The 21,797-nt window shown below is 41.8% G+C and overlaps 1 protein-coding gene across 5 annotated transcripts in view; it reads right to left on the bottom strand.

The window, feature by feature from the left end:
• Positions 1–21,797, bottom strand: part of efr3a (EFR3 homolog A (S. cerevisiae)) — a 217,255-nt gene that overhangs the window by 88,197 nt on the left and 107,261 nt on the right. For all 5 annotated transcript variants that reach the window (XM_078173425.1, XM_078173427.1, XM_078173426.1 and 2 more), the window contains 2 exons: positions 19,737–19,858; positions 12,453–12,602 (listed from right to left, as the gene is read on the bottom strand). In XM_078173425.1, coding sequence (XP_078029551.1) covers positions 12,453–12,602; positions 19,737–19,858 — 272 coding nt within the window. The remainder of the gene's footprint in view (positions 1–12,452; positions 12,603–19,736; positions 19,859–21,797) is intronic.

The following is a 21,797-nucleotide window of genomic DNA, read 5'->3' as shown; positions in this document are numbered from 1 at the left end:
CTCTGGATCACACAGTAGACTAATAACCTCCTCTCACTGCTCATCAGTGGCTGGTGTGTAGCACAGGGGAAGCCTCTGATTCCCTTGGAGAGATCATTAGAACTCGGTGCTGATCCCCGTCACTTAATACTGAGATTGTCTCCGGCTCAACAATGTCAGTGGTCATTTGTTCAAATGTCCAACGCTACCTGTGTTTTCCTGACAAGGACGTCTACTGGTCTGTTTTCAAACCACAGGAGCCACCAACATAATGTTTCCTTTACAAAGTTTTAAAGGGTCAGTTCATCCAAATTACAAAAGACATTTTTCTAGTTAGCAGTAGCGGTGTCTAGTCAAGTAGAGTGTTGCTGTCTACAGTAAGACTGTCTCATTCAAGTTAATGGAAGAGTGTGTCCAAATATTTGACTGGTACTGTTGGTACTGATGTTATTAGCTAGGGCTACATAACAGTGGCCTGATAATCTGTCTTTTTTGTTGGTTTGTTTTGTTTTCTTCTAACCAAACATTTTTCCCTTTCATAGCCAGCACTGTTTGGTCATGGCTGTTTATCTCTGACAACGCAGTTGCTAGGAGCAGCTAACTCTGGCCACATCCACACTAATATGGATTCATTTTAAAACAAACTGAAAATGAAATCATTCTCCGTAAACAGAGGTGTTTTAGCACCGTTTCACAAATAATCTCAGTCCATATTAACACACCGGAAAACACATATCATATGACCATTTACTTACATTGGGCATGCACATGCAGATGTAAATAGGAAGCAAATTGTCTACTCTGTGGTTGGTTGCTTAGTTACAGAAAATACTATGGGGATGGCAACAAGTAAAAAAAAAGAAAAAAAGAAGCCAATGGGTATTGAGTACTCACAACAGAAGGATAAAATCACAAAAGGTATGTAGACCTAACTATGTAATGTTTTGGCTTCACCGACTGTGACTAATAAGACTACTTCAGGAAGCAAACTTCGGTGACTGCATCAGTGTTTTCAAGTCTCCTTTTACGCTGATCCTAGTCTGAGTGGGCAGAAGTTCGCTGCATAGATCAGCCTCTCACTGGGCGGAATGAGCCACCTGCTGAAGTCCCGCCCTACCACCTCCGGTTGTGTAGCAGTTTTCAACACGTCCTTTACTGACTTTTGCGGTGTTTGATCTCGCGGGGATGTAGCCATTTTTCTGCCATGGTTCGCATCCTGTAGGCGATATTTTTGTGGGCGTGTTACACCAAAACCTGTTTCCACCTGGCAATATTTTTGCAAGCGCACCGTTGCTGTGGCACCGCCCAGAACGACTGTGATTGGTTGAAAGAAATACAAGCAGCCGGGGCGTTTTTTTCTCCAATCTTAAAGTGAGAGTCGGCCCAGCCAGACCTTTCTTTCCTTGAGAAAGGTCTGGTGAGCGAGACTACGCTGATCCAGACTCTAATGCAACCCTGGACTTTTCAAACTAATACGGGGTCAGCTGTGTTTTCAACTGTCTCGATTTTAGCAGCTCCAAAACACCAAAGTAGTGTCGACGCAAGGCGTAAACGTAGCAATAGTTATGTATTTTCAAACAACATGTATTAGTGTGGATGTAGCCTAAGCATTTGTCCCACTGATCAAGAACTGTGTCCATTTAAGAGTTGGCATTCATTTAAAAGTCGCCAACCTATACAGCTGCTTTGATCCAGTCCAAGCTCATCATTTCGTGGCCATGTTTCTGTCATTGCATAAATATGTTGTTGATAAAATCTCTATTTTTTAACCTGTGTCCAGGTTACTCCGAATAATCCACAAAAAACAAGTTTAAAACACAGATCTCTCAGAGACTACTTTCTACCTCACGCATACATCTAAACTATCTGCGTTGCTACATATCTTCTGAGGTAAGTAAGAAAATCAGCTGTTGCAAAATACTTAAATTTAGCAATAAATGCCCTCATTTAACCACACCAAAAGACAAACAAACCAAACTCCACAATTAAAATGATGAAAACAAGGATGTTCATGAAAATGTTTCTTTAAACAGTTCTGTAGAGACATGGTTTGTACAGCTGTGAAGACTAGTGGTTTGATGAATCTCTTACAGTGTTCATACTAAATTAAGAAATACTTGTAATAAAATAAAAAAATCAAGCCAGCACAGCAAAGGCTAGATTTGATGTTGAAGTCTGATTTTAATATTTAAGGACGTGTCCTTCCTGTGTGACCTTCTCCTTCAAACGACAGACTTCCTGCCTCAGATCTGACCGAAGGATCTGCTCATTATGTTGCAGGAAGACTGTTAGAAACGGCTGCTGCCATTAATGCAAAGATGTTCCCAGAGGTGATGAACGTGCAGCAGCTGAAGGAATTTATGCACCATAATTATGTGTGGATTATGTGAAGGCTGCACTTCTATTTAAATCATGGAAGATTAGGTGTGCTGATTGGACTGTTAGGAGCAGGAAAAGTGGGAAAGAGCAAAACCATAGGAAATGGCTTTTCTGTTTCCTCTTAAATAACATACAAAGAGGTCTTCAACCACAGGGACTCAGTAGTTGATCCCTGGTGGTCCATATTTCTGCAGCAATTTTGAATAATGGTCCATAAAAAAGCCTGTTTCATTTCAGGAGCTCAACAAAGGCAAATTCTGAGGACGAAAATACCTCTCTTATGCCCCAGTATCCAATAGTCTGTTACAGGCAGATAATGTGATCTTTACTTAGGGTGCTTTCACACCTGCCCTGTTTGATTCAGTCTGATCGAACTCAGGTTCATTTGCCCCCTCAGTGCGGTTTGTTTGGGCAGGTGTGAACCAAAACAACCAGACCAAGACCTTCTTGAAGAGGTGGTCTCAGTCCGGTTAGAAACGAACTCTGGTGCGGTTGGTTTGTGGTGAGAAGGTGTTCCGACCTGGATGTGAAGCAACTGCAGTCACATGACACATTGTTTGGGTTAAACATGAGCATGTTACAGTCCTGGAGGATTATTAATGTGCACCTCCTCCTGTACTGCCTTAATATGCACATTCAGCACATCCAATGCATCAAAACATTGTTTTCTAGTTGGAGCCGCGCCTCGTTTTCAAACTGTATGGTTTGACTAAAATGAACAATGACAGCAATATAGTCCACGATGAGCAGCGCTAAAAAATATTGCTGATAGTGTGCTGATGTCTCAAATCCCACACAGCTGTTTTGCACCTACGGGAAGTGAGGACGGAATTTTTTGTCTTTTAAACCCACTTCTTGTCTTTTTTTAAACGACAAATTGCAAACAGACAGCGGGGCATTAAGATTTTAACTTTATCGGAACAGAGGGGTCTAAGAGCACCACAAGCTGCAGCCTCCATAATGATCATGCAGTTGAGTCAACACCTCCACAGTGGGAGGCTTTATTGCAGGACTGCTGAATTAGACTCCTCAGGTTCAGTCTGACCTTCAGGTCTTCTGGAGGACACATTCTGGTGGTCTGCGTGCTGAGGCCGGTTGTGTCCTGCTAAGGACATGTTTCTGTGTTGTTACAGGCCCTGCTGGGCTCACACATGTAAGTCTAACTTATTTGAACTCACTTGGTTCAAACGGAGTAGGAAGGGAAGCTCACAGGCTGCTCTGGCATCGTTTAAAAGAAAAATCCCCTTTTTTCATGTGCTAAAAAAGACCATGGTTGGTGAAGGTTGTCCTCAAGGTGATTTCTTTGATGCATAGTGTGACACTTCATCAAAGAGAGGCCTGTTATGCAAATTCACAGTTAGAAGGAAGAAAAGAGAGCGGAGAGTGTGAGTGTGTGTGTGTGTGTGTGTGTGTGTGTGTGTGTGTTCATATTCAACCTCAAGTGTTCTCAGCAGGTCTGACGCATTTCATCACACTAACAATGCAGCTTTCCGAACAGTCACTGACGCATATTCTCGATTCTTCTCACACATAATAAAGGTACTTTAAAGGGAAATTTCGGTTTATTTCAACCTGTCTCCTATCGCCCTAAATTTGTTTCAAGTGACGAGTGACATAAAAATAATAGTTAGCATGTTAGCCGTTAGCCTAGATACAGCCGGGGTGCATAGTAGCGTCAGACCTGTTAGAACGTAAGTGAACGGGCAACCTTCAAGTGCAAAGTTAGTCCACTAAACAAGCTCTTTTTCCACAAAGACCGCCTCATATCGTTAGGATAAATGTCAGAGAACATATAGAAAACGACATGTAAATCTCATACCGTGCCTGAAATCTCGTGAGAACAAGCAGCAACAGCTGGAAGGCAGAACCGGACAGTAGCCTGAAAAGTTCATTCATTTATTTTATGAAAGATTTATAGAATAATGGCTGACTTTTTGCCAGACTTCGACTTTGTGGAGGAGGAATTTGATTTTGCAGAGTTTGATGGCTGCCCTTATTTATTTGAGCCAGAATACACTGACGAAGAGCTTCGTTAAATTGAAGAACGGAGGAGGAGAGAGAGAGAGGCGCAACAGGTAGAGGACGAGAGAGGAGGAATGGCTGCTGCAAGGCTGCGTAGCTCTGGAGATTGGTGGTGTACCTGTGAATGCTGTGCCCCAGTGCCCACAGAAGAGGAATGCCTCTGTTGCAAGGAATGGGACCGGTTGCAGCCTTATTTTCAAGGTCTGGATGTGACCGAGGACGAGACACCTCCACCTGGAGTAGTATCCAGCTGGGCTTTATCTAGAGCTCACGAGATATATTTCGGCCGCACTTTGGAAAGCAGAGCTAGATGGTAAACAAACATGGCAGCACACCGGTAAGGTAAGACAACACGTTTACATGTTGTTTTCTATATGTTCTCTGACATTTATCCTAACGATATGAGGCGGTCTTTGTGGAGAAAAAGCTTGTTTAGTGGACTAACTTTGCACTTGAAGGTTGCCCGTTCACTTACGTTTTAACAGGTCTGATGCTACTATGCGCCCCGGCTGTATCTAGGCTAACGGCTAGCATGCTAACTATTATTTTTATGTCACTAGTCACTTGAAACAAATTTAGGACGATAGGAGACAGGTTGAAATAAACTGAAATTTCCCTTTAAGGAGGATCTCACCTCTCACAGTGGTACGGAGCCATGTTCTTATGGACAGGTTTGTGTGTAGGAGGACACAGGTGCACATGCTGCAGAGGTCTACAAGTGTATGAAATCAGGCGTTGTATGACTTCTGTGTACCTCTCTCTAGCTGATGATGCGAGCTATCCAAAGGGCTAAATACTCTCAAAAACTCCACAACAAAAGGTGCTGATTATGATGTTAAACCTTGGAACTGTTAGCAAAATACAGACACAGTACTGAAGTAACTTAACAGTAGAAAATGATAAGCTTTGAACAGGGTACAGTAAAGATCTAGGCAGACAGCAATACAGAGCTAACTTGGCCACACAGTGGTTTAGCTACTGCAAAATAAATGCTTAAGGCCAAGACACATCACACCGACTTCAAAGAACTACTGCAACAACAGCCGACTCTTGCATCACCTCACGTCCCTGTGTCTCAGCCAAAAAGTTGTACATGAACACAGCACAAAAACCGCAGCAAACAGCCAACCAGTACATACCTGGTTACCTTCTGCACCTGCCTGAGAGGAAATAACTTCACACTAGTAGACGGTGGTCGTCTGTAATCATCTTTCAAAAAGGGAAACCGGAAGACTGTCATGACGCTGGTCGACCAACTGGCATTTACATTTACAAGACCATTAAATGTTGAAAGAACAGAGCACATTTACCATGTGCCAATAAACAATAACACAAACCATCAGGAAACGTTTCTGCTAAAGAGCTCATTGGATCAAGAAAAATAACCTGACCTTATGGAACAAGTTTGTTTTGGTCACGCTCCGTCTCAACTTTAGCTCTTTGTTTACTTTCCTCAATTCCGTTTCTCTTCTGGTGCCCTGTGCTGAACTGCCAATCAGAGTGATTTGATTCACTGACGTGCTCCGCTGTCTCAAGTGCAGATTTAACATGCTGAATCACCAGTGCAGGACACACCACAAAGACTAGGGCGATCAACGGCCCAACACTGACTAATCACCAACTGTCGGCTCGATGTGCCAGGCATTTTGGACATTCGTAAAGACACAAAATAACCTGCTGGTTGTATCAACGGCTAACAGTGAGTGAGTATGACTGAGTTTCTTTTAGGATCACACGGTTACTAGAGTCTGGCTCACACAGGAAGTGAAGAGGTAAATAGGAAACAAAGCTACACATGGATTACCACAGGATGGTGCCATGGATGGATTACTGAACGAGTCTACTGGTCAAATTAACACACACTGACAAGGAAGAGACTCAAAATGATCACAAAGGAACAAAGGAAGACCACAAAGAGATGCAAAGGAACTACAAAGACAGACAAAATGACTACAAAGTGACATAAAACCTCAAAAGAAACGCAAAACCACCACTATGTCTTTGGGTCTTGCTCGAATGTCAGAGGGGTTTCTGGGCCCCATTTTCTTATTATCCGCCCATGGGTGGTGCTATTACACAGGATAAACAATATGAAAACATCAGACTACATTTGTAGCAGCAGAACAACTTCTCTATGTTTTAAGCGTTCCTTCGGATCAACCTGAATGGTAACTGCCAAGAAATCTCTAAATCAACAAGAATAAATGGAAGAGAGCCGTGTCTTTTTGAACTAATGATTATGTCAAATGTTATTTTAGATTCTGAGAGGCAATGACCATCTGCTGATTCTGAACCTTCTCTACAACACACTGAACTTTTGAATTTATTTATTTATATATTTTATTTTGGCAGTTTGTCTTTTTCTTTATTTGAGTGCCAAACCCTCCAACACATCTCTGTTGAGGTGCAGTGAAATCTAACAGGACACAATAATGAAGGAGTTTCCTGTGGCAGGTTTGCACAGTGACTGCTGTTTTATTGTTCAGGATAGACAAAGACACCTCTGGGGGTTTGAGAAGAGCCTCCCTGTGACACCTGCAGGTGTCATCAACCGGACAGGAGCTCGTCCAACGCCAAATAATGACGTGGAGACACCGTCCCAAGTTGGATCACATCCCAACTCCTTAATTCCTCCGCATGTGACGAAGGGAGTCGTCGGTACTTGTGGGGTTTGAGGTAGACAAAAGCAAGCAGGACAAGAAGAAGAAGAAGAAAGACACAAGGAGGGATGCAAAAAAGAAAAAATACAGGGTCCAAAAATAGCTTTTTGTTCACATGGAAACCACCCGAATGAGACGGAGAGGGGAGAGGAAGCCACGGTGAGAGCAAGGAAGAAAGGAGGGATGATTTAAAAAAGATGAGAATAAAGAGATAAAGAGGGAAGGAGAGAGAAGGTGGTAAAAAGGAGATGGGAGGAGTGACAGTGGAAGAGAGGTGGTGGAGCAGCATGTAAAAAGGAGAGGGAGAAAGGATGAGATGAAAAGGAGAAAGGAAATAAAAATGACAGAGAGGAGATGACAAGACAAGAGGAGGAGAAATACTTCGGAGATTTTCTTCAATATTGTGATGTCTGTTTTTATTGTCTCAAACTTTTCAAGCTGCCATCTTGGTCTGGTCTCCCCTGTAAAGAGGAGGTTTCTGACCTCAGTGGGACTGTCTCTGTTAAATAATACATCAAAAACCCCTTTGCATCTTTACTTGTGTCAATGTAGAAAGCTTAAATTTTAAAGAACTGCAGATCCTATTCAGGGTCAGGATCTGTTTGTCATACCCTGTACGTTTTTCAGGTTTAAAGAAATAATAATTTTATTGATATTTTTTAGGGCTGTCAAATTATTAATTTTTAAAATGAATCACATTTTTAATTGTATATTTAGAATTTCATTATTTTGGTTTTCAAAACAGTTTTGAGGTCCACATTAAAAAGGCGAAGCAGTTCTTGTCTTGAATGAGAATCAACTGAAACGATTCCAACTGAAAACGGTAAACTTAAGCTGCATTTTGGCCGATTGTTTACACGACAGCGGCATTACGGGTTCCAGAGTGCAATTTTTTGGAAACAGCAGCGTCTCCGTTGTCATGTAAACTTGCAATATGCAGTTCCTCTGAAAACGGAGACTTTTCGCACATGCGCATTACGCTTCCAGTCACTAGGCATGTACAAGAAAGTCGACCATCACAACAACGATGGCGGACTCCCAAGCTCTGCTTGTGCTGCTCACCCTGTTGAATTTATCAACCCCATCATAGTGTAGATTTAATATAGCAACTCAACCTCGTCGTCCGTCCAGACAAACGTTCGTGCGGTTGCCATTTTGTTTGTTTACATCGCCGCTCTGTAGAAGGAAAGCGTAAGAGTGACTCGGGCGTACTATCAGCGGAGCAGACTCCGCAAGGAACGCCCGCAGTCATTCGGGCTTCCATAGTCGAGCGCATTTCCGCGTTCGATCGATCACTGCAATGTGAAAAATACATGCCGAGCAGTCTTTTGTGACACTGGTGCACGGAGCAGAGTCTGTGCAGTCGTAAAATCTGAGCTTTGCGCGCACAGGGCTTGTGGACGTCCGCTTTTAGTCCGGGTGGACCTCAGCGGAGTCCGCTCCGCGTATGTTCCAACCGAGTATGTTTGGGCCTTAAGCGTCACACCGCTAGCTACTGGCCTGGCATGTATACTGCAGCGTTTTTGGTCATTTTTGCGGATCCGTGTGCACGGCGATTGTTATCAAAGTGTTGTCGTCTAAACGTGGAACTTTTTTCAAAATGAAAATGAGAAACAATTCTGTTTTCAGTGGATCATTTTCGTGTAAACATGGCCTAAAGCAGTTTTAATGAGTAACGTGTTGTGTTCGGACCTTAATGCATCTCAATTAACGCATTAACATTGACAGTCCTAAATATATTAGGGCTGTTTTATTTTTATTTACTTGACTTTCCAGTCAAGATACAACATTACTTGTTAATGAAGCCTAATGTATTTTAATGTAGTGTTAGAACGTTAATAATACAAAAATTGTTCTAGAACTTCAATTTTATTTTGTTATTTTACTCCCGAATTGTTTTCTCTTACATCTGAAAAAAAACCTATGTTCTTGTTCATGCACATGTTAGTACAATATGTATCTCTATTTTTTGTATTTCTGTTTGGGGGCTGATGTTTGGTTAAAGTACATGTTACCAACAGAAAGGCATTTTTAGCGGAAAAGAAAAAAGAGCAAAGCACAGTGTGTCATATGAATGTTTGGATTTTGAGTTTAATTAAAAACCAGCAGGGTGATTCTTCTGCCCCACAGGGAGGTTAAGTGGTTTTACTTTTGTATAAATATGCACTTTTATTCTATTTTCTGTACTATGTGGGATATGTGAGATGAGAGGAGAACAGGGAGGAGAGGAGTCAACCAGAAAACAAAGAAGAGGTGAAGACTGGAGAACAAAGAGAAGTAAAAGTGAGCAAACAGGTGAAATGTAGAGACCAGCGTTAAGCTTCCTGTCCTGCCTCGCTGATCTTTGCCATAAATCTTCAATGCCTTAAACACCACTGAGAGCAGAGCGGCGTTTTCAGTCCCAGGAGGGGATGAGGAGGTGCAGAAAACTCCTCAGTGTGACACATCACCAGGATTTTCTACTTCACCCAGACTACAGGCCGGGGTCTGAGGGTTGAAGGAATATAATGAGGTCTGAGGTGTGTGGAGGCGTGAAGCTTTAATTCCAACGCTTGAGTTCAGGCGAGGGTTTATATTCCTTCAGCTGATGCACCGATCCAGAGCAGGATTTACTTTAGATCCTGACTCTTCTCGCACCGAAGGCAGCGAATGTTAAAGAGGTAAAAGGTCAAACAAAGACAAGAAAATACACAGCAGACACTTTTCACTTTCTGTGTATGGAGAACTTTAATGATACTGTAAGTTCTTCAAAAGAGGATAAAATGGCTTTTCAATTATTCTTGGAAACAGCGTCTTAAAGGGTGTTTCCCATGGCAATGGTTGACTGACAACTGAGAGCTGGAGTTGCTATGAGGTTCTGAGGTGACAACAGAGTGAACTAGAATGACTGCACATAAACATGAATTCTTGAGTTATTCCCGAAAACATATTTTCCAAGGTCACATTGATCTTTGACCATTAACCACACAATGCTAATCAGTTTCTTTTTCAGCCCAAGTGGACGTTTGTGTCGATTTTAAGGAAATTCCCTTAAGGTGCTCTTGAGATACCGCATTCAAGAGAGTTGCAAGGTCACACTGACCTTGACCTTTGACCACAATACTCCAACCACTTCATTGCCGAGTCCAAGTGAACACTGCGCCAAATTTTAAGAAATTCTCTCAAGCTGTTTTTCTGATGTTGTGTTCATGAGAATGAGATGGATCCAAGGTCACAGCAGCCTTGACCTTCGACCCTTGACCCAGGCTACCTTGCACGTCATATGTAGACGTGGGAAGTCCACAACCAAGCAGAAATATGTGGCAATATCAGAGTGAGAATGTGTTGGGCAAATAAGTAATACCGTATTTGTGCCAAGAACACAGGAAGTAGAATGATGGACAGAGAAAAAGGAAACAGAGGTGCAGAGACATCCCTGAAAACATCAGGAAAGGAATTTAAACAAACAGAGAGAAGTCATATTTGGACCAGCGCTTGGTGTGATTACCCGCCCGCACAGATATTACACCAATCATATTACAGGACCAACACTGTCAGTCAATACCAGAAATCAGCGTCCCTTAGAGAACAACAAGTTCTTTCATTTCAAAACCTTTTTAAATGATGCAAATATGAGCTAAGCGTCTCTCTGGTATGAGCAGCGCTTCACAGTCTGTTGTGCTCTGCTGCATTAACCTTGAACAATCACTGCACTCTGTTGTCCGAGTGTCCTCCGTTCCTAAACTCTCTACGTTTACTCAAAATGACAGTAAGGAAGAAAAGAAACAAGACGGCAGACTGTATGAGCAATAAATCTCCTCCTGTCCCCGGAACACTGCCCACATATGATAAGAGAAATGTCTGGGAGAGAAATAAAAGCTGCAGAGAAAAAAAAAAGAAGGTCTTTTTCAAACTTGAGTTATGATCAGTTGAAACTCAAGGACATCACAGAGGAGCGGGGTTTGTTCTCCTCCCTCTCTTTGTTAAACAGTGCGTACAGAATGAAGACAAAAAGATAAACTGCCACAATCTTATACTTCTGCACATTTTCTTTACTTTAAACTTCATAAATCTCAATGTTGGAAAAGTCAGCTGTGCAGGTTTATTCTGCATTTAAACATTTCTCATTTTTCTGTACGTGTTAAAAGTTGCTGCTTCTATATGATAAAATGTGGTAGCAGGAAACAACAACTGACCTCACAGTATTTCAATCCTATCTGCCTGTTTGAAAACATCTGCAGTAAGCTTTATTACAGCAGCCAACAGCTCAGTTTGGAAACTGTGACATCTGATCTCTGCTCTCGACGAGGGACAACAGGGATGTGTCACAGTGTGTGTGTGTGTTTACAGGGGATTCTGGAGGTTTGCAGGACTCAGCAACACTGATTCTGAAACTGGATGTTGAGGCTTAAATTCAGCCTGAGGATCACCGAGCAGAGCGACACCAGAGGGATCTCAGATCTGTTACTGAACAGAGGGACAGAGTCACGTGGATTAAACTTGGGCTGCCCACTGAAAGTCGGAGATTTGAATCATCAGTCCGAGGCCCCTCAGTCCACTGAGATAGCTTCAAGTTGAGCGGCCATTTTTTCTGCTGTGCTGGGGACTTAAACGTCCCCAGAATTTGCTGCAGAGTGCACGCTCTTGACTTTCAGTGTTCTTTGGTACAGACAGCCGTAGACAGGTAAGCAGTGGCATAGGGGAAGAGAGGTTTTGCACCGTAAAGGCCAAAACTCACCGTCAGCGAACTCCACATGTCAAAAATTACACCCCTATTACTTTTAATGTACAACCCGTCACTCTAGCTATTATGGTTTTTAATTTAGATCTGGTCAAAAAGAATCATGGCAATGCGACTGTCTGCAGGATGCCCATTTTTAAAGGGTTAAGATGGGTGGGGCTGGTGGAGGTTGTTTCAAAGTATTTAATATACAAAGATATCGCCATCATTAAGACCTTTCAGTATACAGATATACTGTATTCTACAGGACAGCAAACAAAGAAGTTACCGCAATATTAATCATTTGTAGAACCTTTCTGATTGTGAGCATTCTCATAAAATAATCACAGGTGAATTTTAGGATATCAGAAGCACTGTGTGGTGCTCAGGTCACAACGTGGAGGTGGAGAAAAGTTTGGTGTTGCAGGAGAAGTCGTTTACCTTTCTGATTGCTCGGAGAGAAAAGCACCAGCACTGCATGTATAATTGATTGACTGGGAATTTTTAATAAGGTCACCTCCAAACTAAAATAGCTCTCACCTCAGAAAATCAAATATTTCCCTGAGAGCGACCTCTCACTCTGGTTCCAGATACAGGGTGGAGAATTATGGGTCGCAGTGAGGACTTCGGCTGCAGCTGGCCCAGACTGGACTCTGTAAGTGTTCATGCACTGTGTGTGTGTGTGTGTGTGTGTGTGTGTGTGTGTGCAGTACCTGTCCAGGTCATCACTGTCCTGCATGTTGAACAGCATGGACGGGATCAGTTTGTCCATGTGCTGGGGCTCCCAGATGATGGCCTGCAGCTCATCGTTCACCGTCTTCCTCACCACGCCCTGCAGACCTTTAATCCCGGCCACACGGATCCTGACGTGGACACACAGTACTGTTAGATATCCATGACGAGAGCTCCAGCATATCCTCCCTCCAAACTAAAACAGGTTCAGGATGGAATTATAAGAGTTCTCCAGTAAGTTTTGGCTTTGCTGCAGACAATAAAAATGTATAAGCAGCACCAGTTCTGGTTAATGTGAATTTATAGCCCATGCAGATTGGGTGTAGATGTATGCACGGCACAATGATGAAAACTTTTCTATGCATTCGAATGAAAACAAAGAAAAACAAAGCAGACCTCCACCAGGTAGGTGATATTCCCTCCCCCTCTGCATCAGATTTTGCAGCCTGCATCACAAGGAGGTTATTTGCATCACTATCATTATTAGGTTATATATGCCTTCACCATGGAGACACTGTGATGTATTTATTTCGTTTTTATTTTATTGCAAGACAGAATGTTGTTTTTTGTATTTTTCACTTTCTTTTTTTCCCAACACAGAACATTAATGTCAACTTTAGAATTACAACAATATTTAGCAAGTAGAACAAGATGTGCTGCCCGGCCACCAGATGGCGGTATTGTCACCGTCTTAATTGCTGCTGAGGCTGTCAGACCATAGACTGTATTTATTATTTTATCCACTTTGCTTCAACCGGTCACCACCAAAATTGTATCATCTGTTCCTTTGCCCATTATCAACCTTTCCTGAAAATTTCATCAAAATCTGTTCATAACTTTTTGAGTTATTTTGCAGACAAACAAACAAACATAACCTCCTTGGCGGAGGTAATAAGAAGACAGCCCTAATTGGAAAAGAAGCAGCACTGGGTTATGTTTTCTTTTAAAGATCTGCTGTGCTCATCAAAGTGTGACAGTCCTCTGGAGCATGAAGATAACACTGCTAATTTGTTCAAATGCTGCATTCTGATCTGAAGTTGTGTCACGTTACACTGTCCCTAAACAGTATTCTGGAGATTTGGATTAGTGTGTGTATAACTTTGGATTTTTTTTAACCATGAACAAAGTGTTTCTCAAACGTTGATCAAGTAGGTTTAGTTTACCTGACTAAACTTTATCCATAGAGGTTATAGATCAGACAGTGATCATAGGTGTTGTGTTGTAAAGGCAGTGACAACCAACAGATCATGTTCTTCAGTTGTGAGAACCAGTTGCTAGAGATACACATACTGCACTGCAGCCACACAAGCAAGACTGGTCTGGAAAATAAGGATGCTGTCACACCTGCCCTGTTTGGTTTTGTCCAGTGAAATGTGAGATTCCTTGCCCCCTAAGTGCGGTTAGTTTGGACAGGTGTGAACTAGGGCTGCCCCCTAATAGCTGACCAAACGTTAGTCAACCAGAAAGGTCATTAGTCGGCAAGGTTTTATTGGTTGCTCAGTCGTGAAACACAAAACTCTTTTAAGAGCTGCACCTTGTCAAAATAAATTAAAACCTATATGACTGGACCATGTGGGAATTTAATGTGAAAGGACAGACACAGGAAGTGTCCACGCTCAGCAGTCAGACAGGAGTCAGGTTAATCTCCAGGGCTGGTACCTGCGGTTATTCCACAGGCTAGTTAATAACATGTCGGGCAGGAAATCCAAAGTGTGGGATCATTTTGAGAAGGTGAAGGACGAACCCAAGGTGATATGTAAACTCATCTTCATTGGTCGACTACAAACATGACGTATCATCTGAAACATGGAAGTAGCTACATGCCCATTAGCCCACAGCGTCATTAACAGGTGGCTCGCTCAGTGTGTGACGTGCACTTGGAGATAAAATATAGGCCTATATTAATGAAGGTTTATTAGTACATATATATCATTATTTAATAAGTAAATTATTATTGTAATTATGTGGGAAACTAGTTGACTAATGGCCCTAAATGATGACTGTTGGTCGACTAGGAAAACTCTTAGTTGGGGGCAGCCCTAGTGCTTTCACACTTGAACTTTGGTTCGGCTCAATCACATTCCACCCGGACTGAGACCTTCTTGAAGAGGTGGTCTCAGTCCGGTTCCAAAGGAACTCTGGTGCGGTTGGTTTGTGGTGAGAAGGTGTTCCGACCTGGATGTGAAGCAACTGCAGTCACATGACACATTGTTTGGGTTAAACATGAGCATGTTACAGTCCTGGAGGATTATTAATGTGCACCTCCTCCTGTACTGCCTTAATATGCACATTCAGCACATCCAATGCATCAAAACATTGTTTTCTAGTTGGAGCCGCGCCTCGTTTTCAAACTGTATGGTTTGACTAAAATGAACAATGACAGCAATATAGTCCACGATGAGCAGCGCTAAAATCAACCTGCGTAGTTGTCCCTCCATTGTGACATTAGAAAGTGTCACATTTATCTTGCAAGTGTACTCTTCTTCAACGTTTGCTTTACTTCCTGGATTTTTCCCACATGGAAATTCTGACCAATCAAGAGCAGCTTTCTCACACAAGGCATTTGATCTGGTCCTCTTGTAAATGCTGCCGTGAGAACACGAACCAACTCTAGGCAATTATACAACTTCGGAACAACATGAGTCCCTGATTCAGACCAAAGGAGACGACTCTAGGGCTGACAGCAGCCTAAAACAGACTTTTTCTGCCATGCTGCTAATAAGTTAAAAAAAACAATCATTGGAAAGATGGATGACCGATGATGAAAATATTTGCTTCACACACATGAATAACAGTAATAGAGCTTTTCTCTTGTGTCTGTGTAGAGACTTAACAACTCAATACAGTCTGAGAGTTTCTCATCTTACTGAAGCTGCAGGGCTGACTCACTCCATTTCTCTCTACTTCCAACTCCAATGAACTCATCTCAATAACACTTCAATATAATTTCCAGCAGTACACACACTAAGATCCCCCCGCCCCACACACACACACAAACACCTCAAGTCTCTCCAATCTGCCACACAGAAAAGCCTCCACGGGGTGTGCAGAGCAGGGCTGATCTCAGGACCAATCAAAGCTTGGCAAATCTGACTTCACCATTGACTATTTCTGTCTCCCCGCTCTGTTTCTGACACAAACAACTGTATGAGCAATAATATGAAAAACAGCGTGGGGGACCTTGCCTTAGGTCTAATCCAATAACCACCAGAGAAATTCTATTTGGGAATTCCTCTCCACCTACAGCGAGACACCGCCGAATGGAATAATGAAATACAGGAAAAAAAGCAAAGTGAGAAGTCATACTGTTAACAGCACAGCGGCGGCGGCGAGGTATCAAGCCAACTCGAAAATAATCCCAGCATCCCCTAGCTCTCACCGTGACACACACCCCAAACCAACACCAGCATGTGCACACACACACAGCCATACATACAAATGGAGGTAAGTCCATTTCTATGCACAAATATGCTCACACACGTCTGCACACACACAGGTCTCAGGTGCTGCAGTCATATTCCTGCAAATAACTGCGGTAATACTCGAGGAGGGAAGTTATTCTCAAAATGAATGCGAGAGAGAAGTTTTTGTTTTAATACTCTGCTCATCTGTATTAAATAAAGCCAGAGAGCGGGTGTCTCAATGGGAGAAGGCGTCTTGTAAAGTGCTATGCTGTGTCACAGCCTCGCCTGAGTCTCGCTGCCACCATCGCCGTCGCCAAGCTATTTATACCAGCCTAACAATGCCGCTGGCAGAAAGTTTCTCTGCCTTCAGAACAATGAAAAATTGTGTTTGCCTGACGTCTGGCTCCCGAGACAGACTCATTTTTCTCTTATTAAAAAACACAGCTGCAAACCGTTGATTTTAAATTGTTTCACAGAATAATAAAGCGCTGTGGAGAAAGTTGGTGTTTGCTACAAAGGAGCCTGTTTTGTATTCGCTTGGCTATTTTCTTAAATTAAATAGAGGACCCTTTTAAAATTCACCTGCTCAGTTATTCTATTTGGTTTATTATTCGTCTGTTCATTCCAGATTTTTAAAATCTTGGCTCACTCCCTGACTGGATATTGCCTGGCTATAATAGAAGAGTAACTGTGAAACAATTCACATACAAGATCTTTTATTCTCTGCATTCCTGCCAAAGAAAACACTTGGTAGCGCTCAATTCAATTCAATTAAATCTAACTTTATCACTCCGGAAAGGGCAACTGTGCGCAGCAGCTTGTCCCCCAAATCGTCACATAAACACATTAGAGAGAAAAATACTGCTATGCCTGGTTCACTCCACATGATATCAGCCCTATTATAGCCTGACGCAACATCGCATGTTGTTGGCTTGGATCGTGAACGACCATGAGTGGTGTACGCGATAATCCATCATTTTATCTTGTGTATCGTGTCATAGTAGATGACGACAGACGACAGAAAGGCTAGCATGTTTGATTTTCTTTTTGTCATTCACGACTGCTCCCGTTACAGCCATTACTTTGACCAATAGGAACACAGAGCGATCTGCTGCCGTGGAAACTGTACGACAACAACACCCCAGGGTTTTTGATATTTCCTCTAGGGATGTTACCACACAGTGTAAAAAGGGGAAAATGATGGGGTGAAACAGCAGAGGCACTTTAGCAACCTGGTGAGTACTGCCATTAGCATCAAGCTAGCAAAGAATGTTCTTTCTTCATAATGGAGGATATAAAGTAATAAAATTAAAAGAGAAATTGGTGTCTGGGCTTCTACTTAATACAGCTGCAGAGGCTACCAACTTCATTTGAAACAGACTACACTGTAAATGTTGGGCCGTTATTTATTATTCCCTCTGTATTTTTATATTTTTACTTTTTATCTGCTCCCATTTGCCTTGATAATGTTAATGCATCATGCCATCATTTCAAACTCAACACTTCTGTACCCATTTAAAGTTACAGGCCCATTATAATTTCGGTTGAGAGAATCTATTCCGTTTCTCCAAAGGCTTTTATTGTGAAACATTTGCAGGAACTTGTTGTGGAGGATTCAGTGACTTTAATGTTTGCGTACAGTACTTCAAATGTAGCTCCTGACGTCTGTGGTGCTTTTTAACAATACTACAGTAACATTTTGGCCGGCACATGTACAGACACAGTGACTGATATAATAATCATAGTAATGAAAATAGGACAAGAATAATCTGACGACATCACACACATCGTGAAAGACAACCAGGGATGATTGGTGTGGACCATCATGCAGTTTGTCATGTCTGTCGGCCAAGTCACGGCACAATTCTATGACTCCACAATCGGGTAATGTGACATAGTGACTGTTGGAACAGACAAATAGGTTGTGTAGTGTGAACGCACCATTAATAAAAAATAAACTCATACCCTTTCCTACAATCTCTGAACGATCCATTTCATGCTAACACAGCAGCAGCAGCTAAAAGAGGGGGTTGTTTCTGAAAGGTGGAATAGTGGACGCAGACACTGAAGTGTCTTCATAACAATAATCAAACAAGATGCTACAGTGGACCACTACATGTTCAGTTTTTTGGACTAAAAATCAATGAGAGTAACATAAATGCATGTTTTCATTTTAACCAAAGAACCAGCTTTAACTAAAGCAGCTGATGTCTCTGACTTTAGCTCCATTTCCCCCATTAACAGAGCTAATCAGAGAACCTGTTTGCAGTATCAGTGATCAATCAGCTGTTTCTGCATGAATGTGAACGGTGCTAACAGCTGCTGCAGGGAGCTAAAGAGTGAAATTAAACAATTCATCACTTTGTCGCAGATTGCCTCTCTTCTGGAACAATATTTAGATTAGTTTTGCTTTTAAAATGAAGATAATGAAAGAATCTGTACAATCAGAGAGAGGGAGCAGTCTACACATTGTTCTTCATGAATGATGAAGCCCCATTCTAAATTTAATCAGTAATCAAAATGTCATCTTGTTTTGAAATATGTGGATTTTTTTAAGCCCTGGAGCACAGTGATGAGATTTAAGACTTCGTCAAAGATTAGCTGTGCTTCTATCTGAGAAGTAGTTCTGCACAGATTGTTTTAAAATAAAGAGGAAGTCAGTGTGAAGAGCCAAGGACTGGTGCAACACAGCCTTCTTGTAGTCTTCTTGTTTAATTTCTCGTAGCTATTTGGGATAAGCAGGACCTGACGAGTACAAAAAAGTAAGCATTATCATTGAACAGTAGTTTCTAAAAAAAATAATGTCCTCAAATGGGGACAATGGGTTCATGTATAATAGTCACGTGTTTAATAAAGTCGAAAACTGTTACAAAATTACAAACAGTGCAACATTTGTTCAATGTTTTGTAACTCTGTAAGTTAGGGGTCACTGTTCAAGTCTAAAACTGTTCAGAAGTGTTTTTTCAATCCCTGAACATGGCTGTGCAAATGCAAAATTGCAAATAATGCAACATATCTAACAGCCATGTGATCTGATTAGTTTTTAACTCTGTATAAATTTTCCTTGCTCCATACTCCAAGCCGGAAATGTCCTTTTTGTCAACAGTTTGTCACACGATATTAGCCTTTACGAAATGCTGCAATAATACAATGACAAAATCCCAGTTGTCCTCACACAAGTACTTCCTAATTAACAGGCTCTCAGCTTGTTACTGTTCCTAAAATTGGTCAAATTTGTATAGTGTCAAACTACAACCTTTATTATGCATAAATAAACAAGGTTCAACCATAAAATCTGATCAGGTTTTGTTCGTTTTTGTGTCGGGATCGGCAGAGTTGACTGTCGCTTGTTTTTACATGGATCAGTGTAGTGTGCTCTTCTACCACAAGATGGCACATAAAAGTGTCCACAAACGAAGACAACAGGTCTAAGTTAAGCAGAGTAAAGTATGAGGTGTTGTCGACTCAACAGTGAAAACATAGCATGTGAACAAAGAAGGGACCCAAAATTGAACCCTGAGGGATCCCTTGCTATCAGGAAAAGATGATAAAATACAAAAAAAAAACACAAAGAGGAGAAGAAACACATACAGAAGGCCTGTCAGAAAAACTCTGAAGAATCACCAGCATCTACTGCAGAGAGAAAATACTCAGTTACTTCTGAAGGTGTAGTCTCAGTGTCCAAAAAAACACTCTTAAAAAGTAATTTACTTTAAAAATGACCAAATGTAGTAAATGAATACATTAAAATGACAACCTAACACAGGGATTAAAATGATTTGAAATAGTTAAGTACAGCCCATGTTTTCTCTTTCAGTGGTAAGAATACGGCTTGTTTAAATCTGAGGAGTGTCTTCTTACCTGGTTCTGGTTTCAGGATCTTCATGAGTGGAGTGGCACATGGCGCTGAACTGGGACACAAAGAAGTCGTAGCGGCGGTGGTAAGACGGCGTGTCCTCCTCAATGTTGGCAAACTTCACAAACTAGAGAGAAGACAGGGAGGTGAGGGAAACATTCATTAGGACATTAAAGAGCACCAAGATGAGATATGGGATATAAAATATGAGATATTTTCCCAAAGCACCCCCTACACCCTCTCCCTACCCATTTCCACTCCGTGTGCACGGTCACGCGGAGGGTCTGCCACATCAAGTGCTGTCCCAAACGAACTAGTGAGGAGAGGAAGTGGGTTATAAAATCCTCCGACAGCAAGCCTACACCGATGCTGACTTACTGACTACGTGCAACGCCATATTATATACGTCACAGAAGATGCTCCGTACATACAAAGTCCCATGTCTACCATTACAAAGGTTACATCGTATTTAGGATCAAATATATTCTCCTGTAGTCTCTAGAATCATAGTGCTGTATATTTACAAGAACTGTTACAAAAACCAAGCAGCTTACAAATATCAGAGAAAAATGACAAAAGATGTTTTAAAAGAAAAGAAGGAAAAGTAAAGAAATGATACTTAAGAAGCTTAGGGGTTAATTTTATTTCTATATATTTTTTATTTATTTATAATAATTTGTCAAGTTATTTATATATTTTAAAGGAGCTATATGTAAGAAATCTAAAGCAAATAGTCGTAAAATCATCCTAATATGTCACAGAGACTAAGGAATAATGTTCATATAACATACTGATCTCACCGACAACAATAGTACAGCCAGAATATTCGCATTTTTAAAAAAAATGTTATGGTCCGCAAATCATGTTTATGTTTTGAATTTGTGTTTTGGCCTGTTGCGCCACCCACCGCCGTGTACCAGTCACGCAGTCAGTAGAGTCTCAGCATCAGTTACAGTTATGACTGAGCTACAATGGCTGACGGTGCGACTAAACCCAAACAACCTCGTTATGATTCCCAAAAATGCCAAGACAAAACTTGAGGCAAAGCGAGGGTCTATATAGGAGATACCTTTGAACAGTGGAGACGGTTGAAAGCGGAGAAGAATTTGAGATCGGATGTCAAATTGGCTACTCTTCTCCTGGACATGTAAGCTTTAGCCAAAGTTTGCTAACTAGCATCATAGCTAGACAGGGATGGACATTTCGAATACTTTCAACTGTTATTCATTTTCGATCATACACTGTAGCCCATGTGCAGGTGGGTCATCGACCCGACTGATTTTTTTTGAGAAACAAACGTTTGCAGCACGGCAAGCAGCATTAGCAGTGTCCCGGTACATAGCATTAGCAGCCGGCTCCTCCACTGTATCCCGGCAGCGTTAGCAGCAGAGAAGCTGGACTTGCTCGAATGGTCCCTTGGAAAACCGAAGATCAAGGACGCGGCAACACGGCCCTGCCATGGCAGCCGCCAGTGGGCAAACAAATCAGTCTCCAGCGTGCTGCTGTCCAGCAACCTCAAATCTGTAGGGGAGGGGGGGCGGACACGACTCGTGGCAGTATTTTGAATTTGAGTGCAGTAACCGTTTTGGCCACATTCTTACATACAGCGCCTTTAATGATAACAATGTAAAATACAAAAATTAAGGCAAACAATAGCAGCACATACAGACTTAATATAAGTGCTACAAATACATATGAAGATCCTAAAATGGGAAAAAGTTTCATTTTTCTACAAAAAGATATGATATTATTTCTGCCACAAAGAGGGAAGTTCGTCCTTTGTGTTTATACCCTAGACTTTGATAAAGGAAGCGTCATTCAGCTGCTAAGGTTACTACAAATGGAGTAGTCTCGCTCACCAGACCTTTCTCAAGAAAAGAAAGGTCTGGCTGGGCCGACTCTCACTTTAAGATTGGAGAAAAAAAACACCCCTACTGCTTGTATTTCTTTCAACCAATCACAATCGTTCTGGGCGGTGCCACAGCAACGGTGCGCTTGCAAAAATATTGCCGGGGGGAAACAGGTTTTGGTGTAACACGCCCACAAAAATATCGCCTACAGGACGC

The sequence above is a fragment of the Epinephelus lanceolatus genome, chromosome 12 (assembly GCF_041903045.1).
Source record: "Epinephelus lanceolatus isolate andai-2023 chromosome 12, ASM4190304v1, whole genome shotgun sequence".
NCBI lineage: Eukaryota > Metazoa > Chordata > Actinopteri > Perciformes > Serranidae > Epinephelus > Epinephelus lanceolatus.
This window is presented reverse-complemented; position numbering and strand designations above follow the sequence as displayed.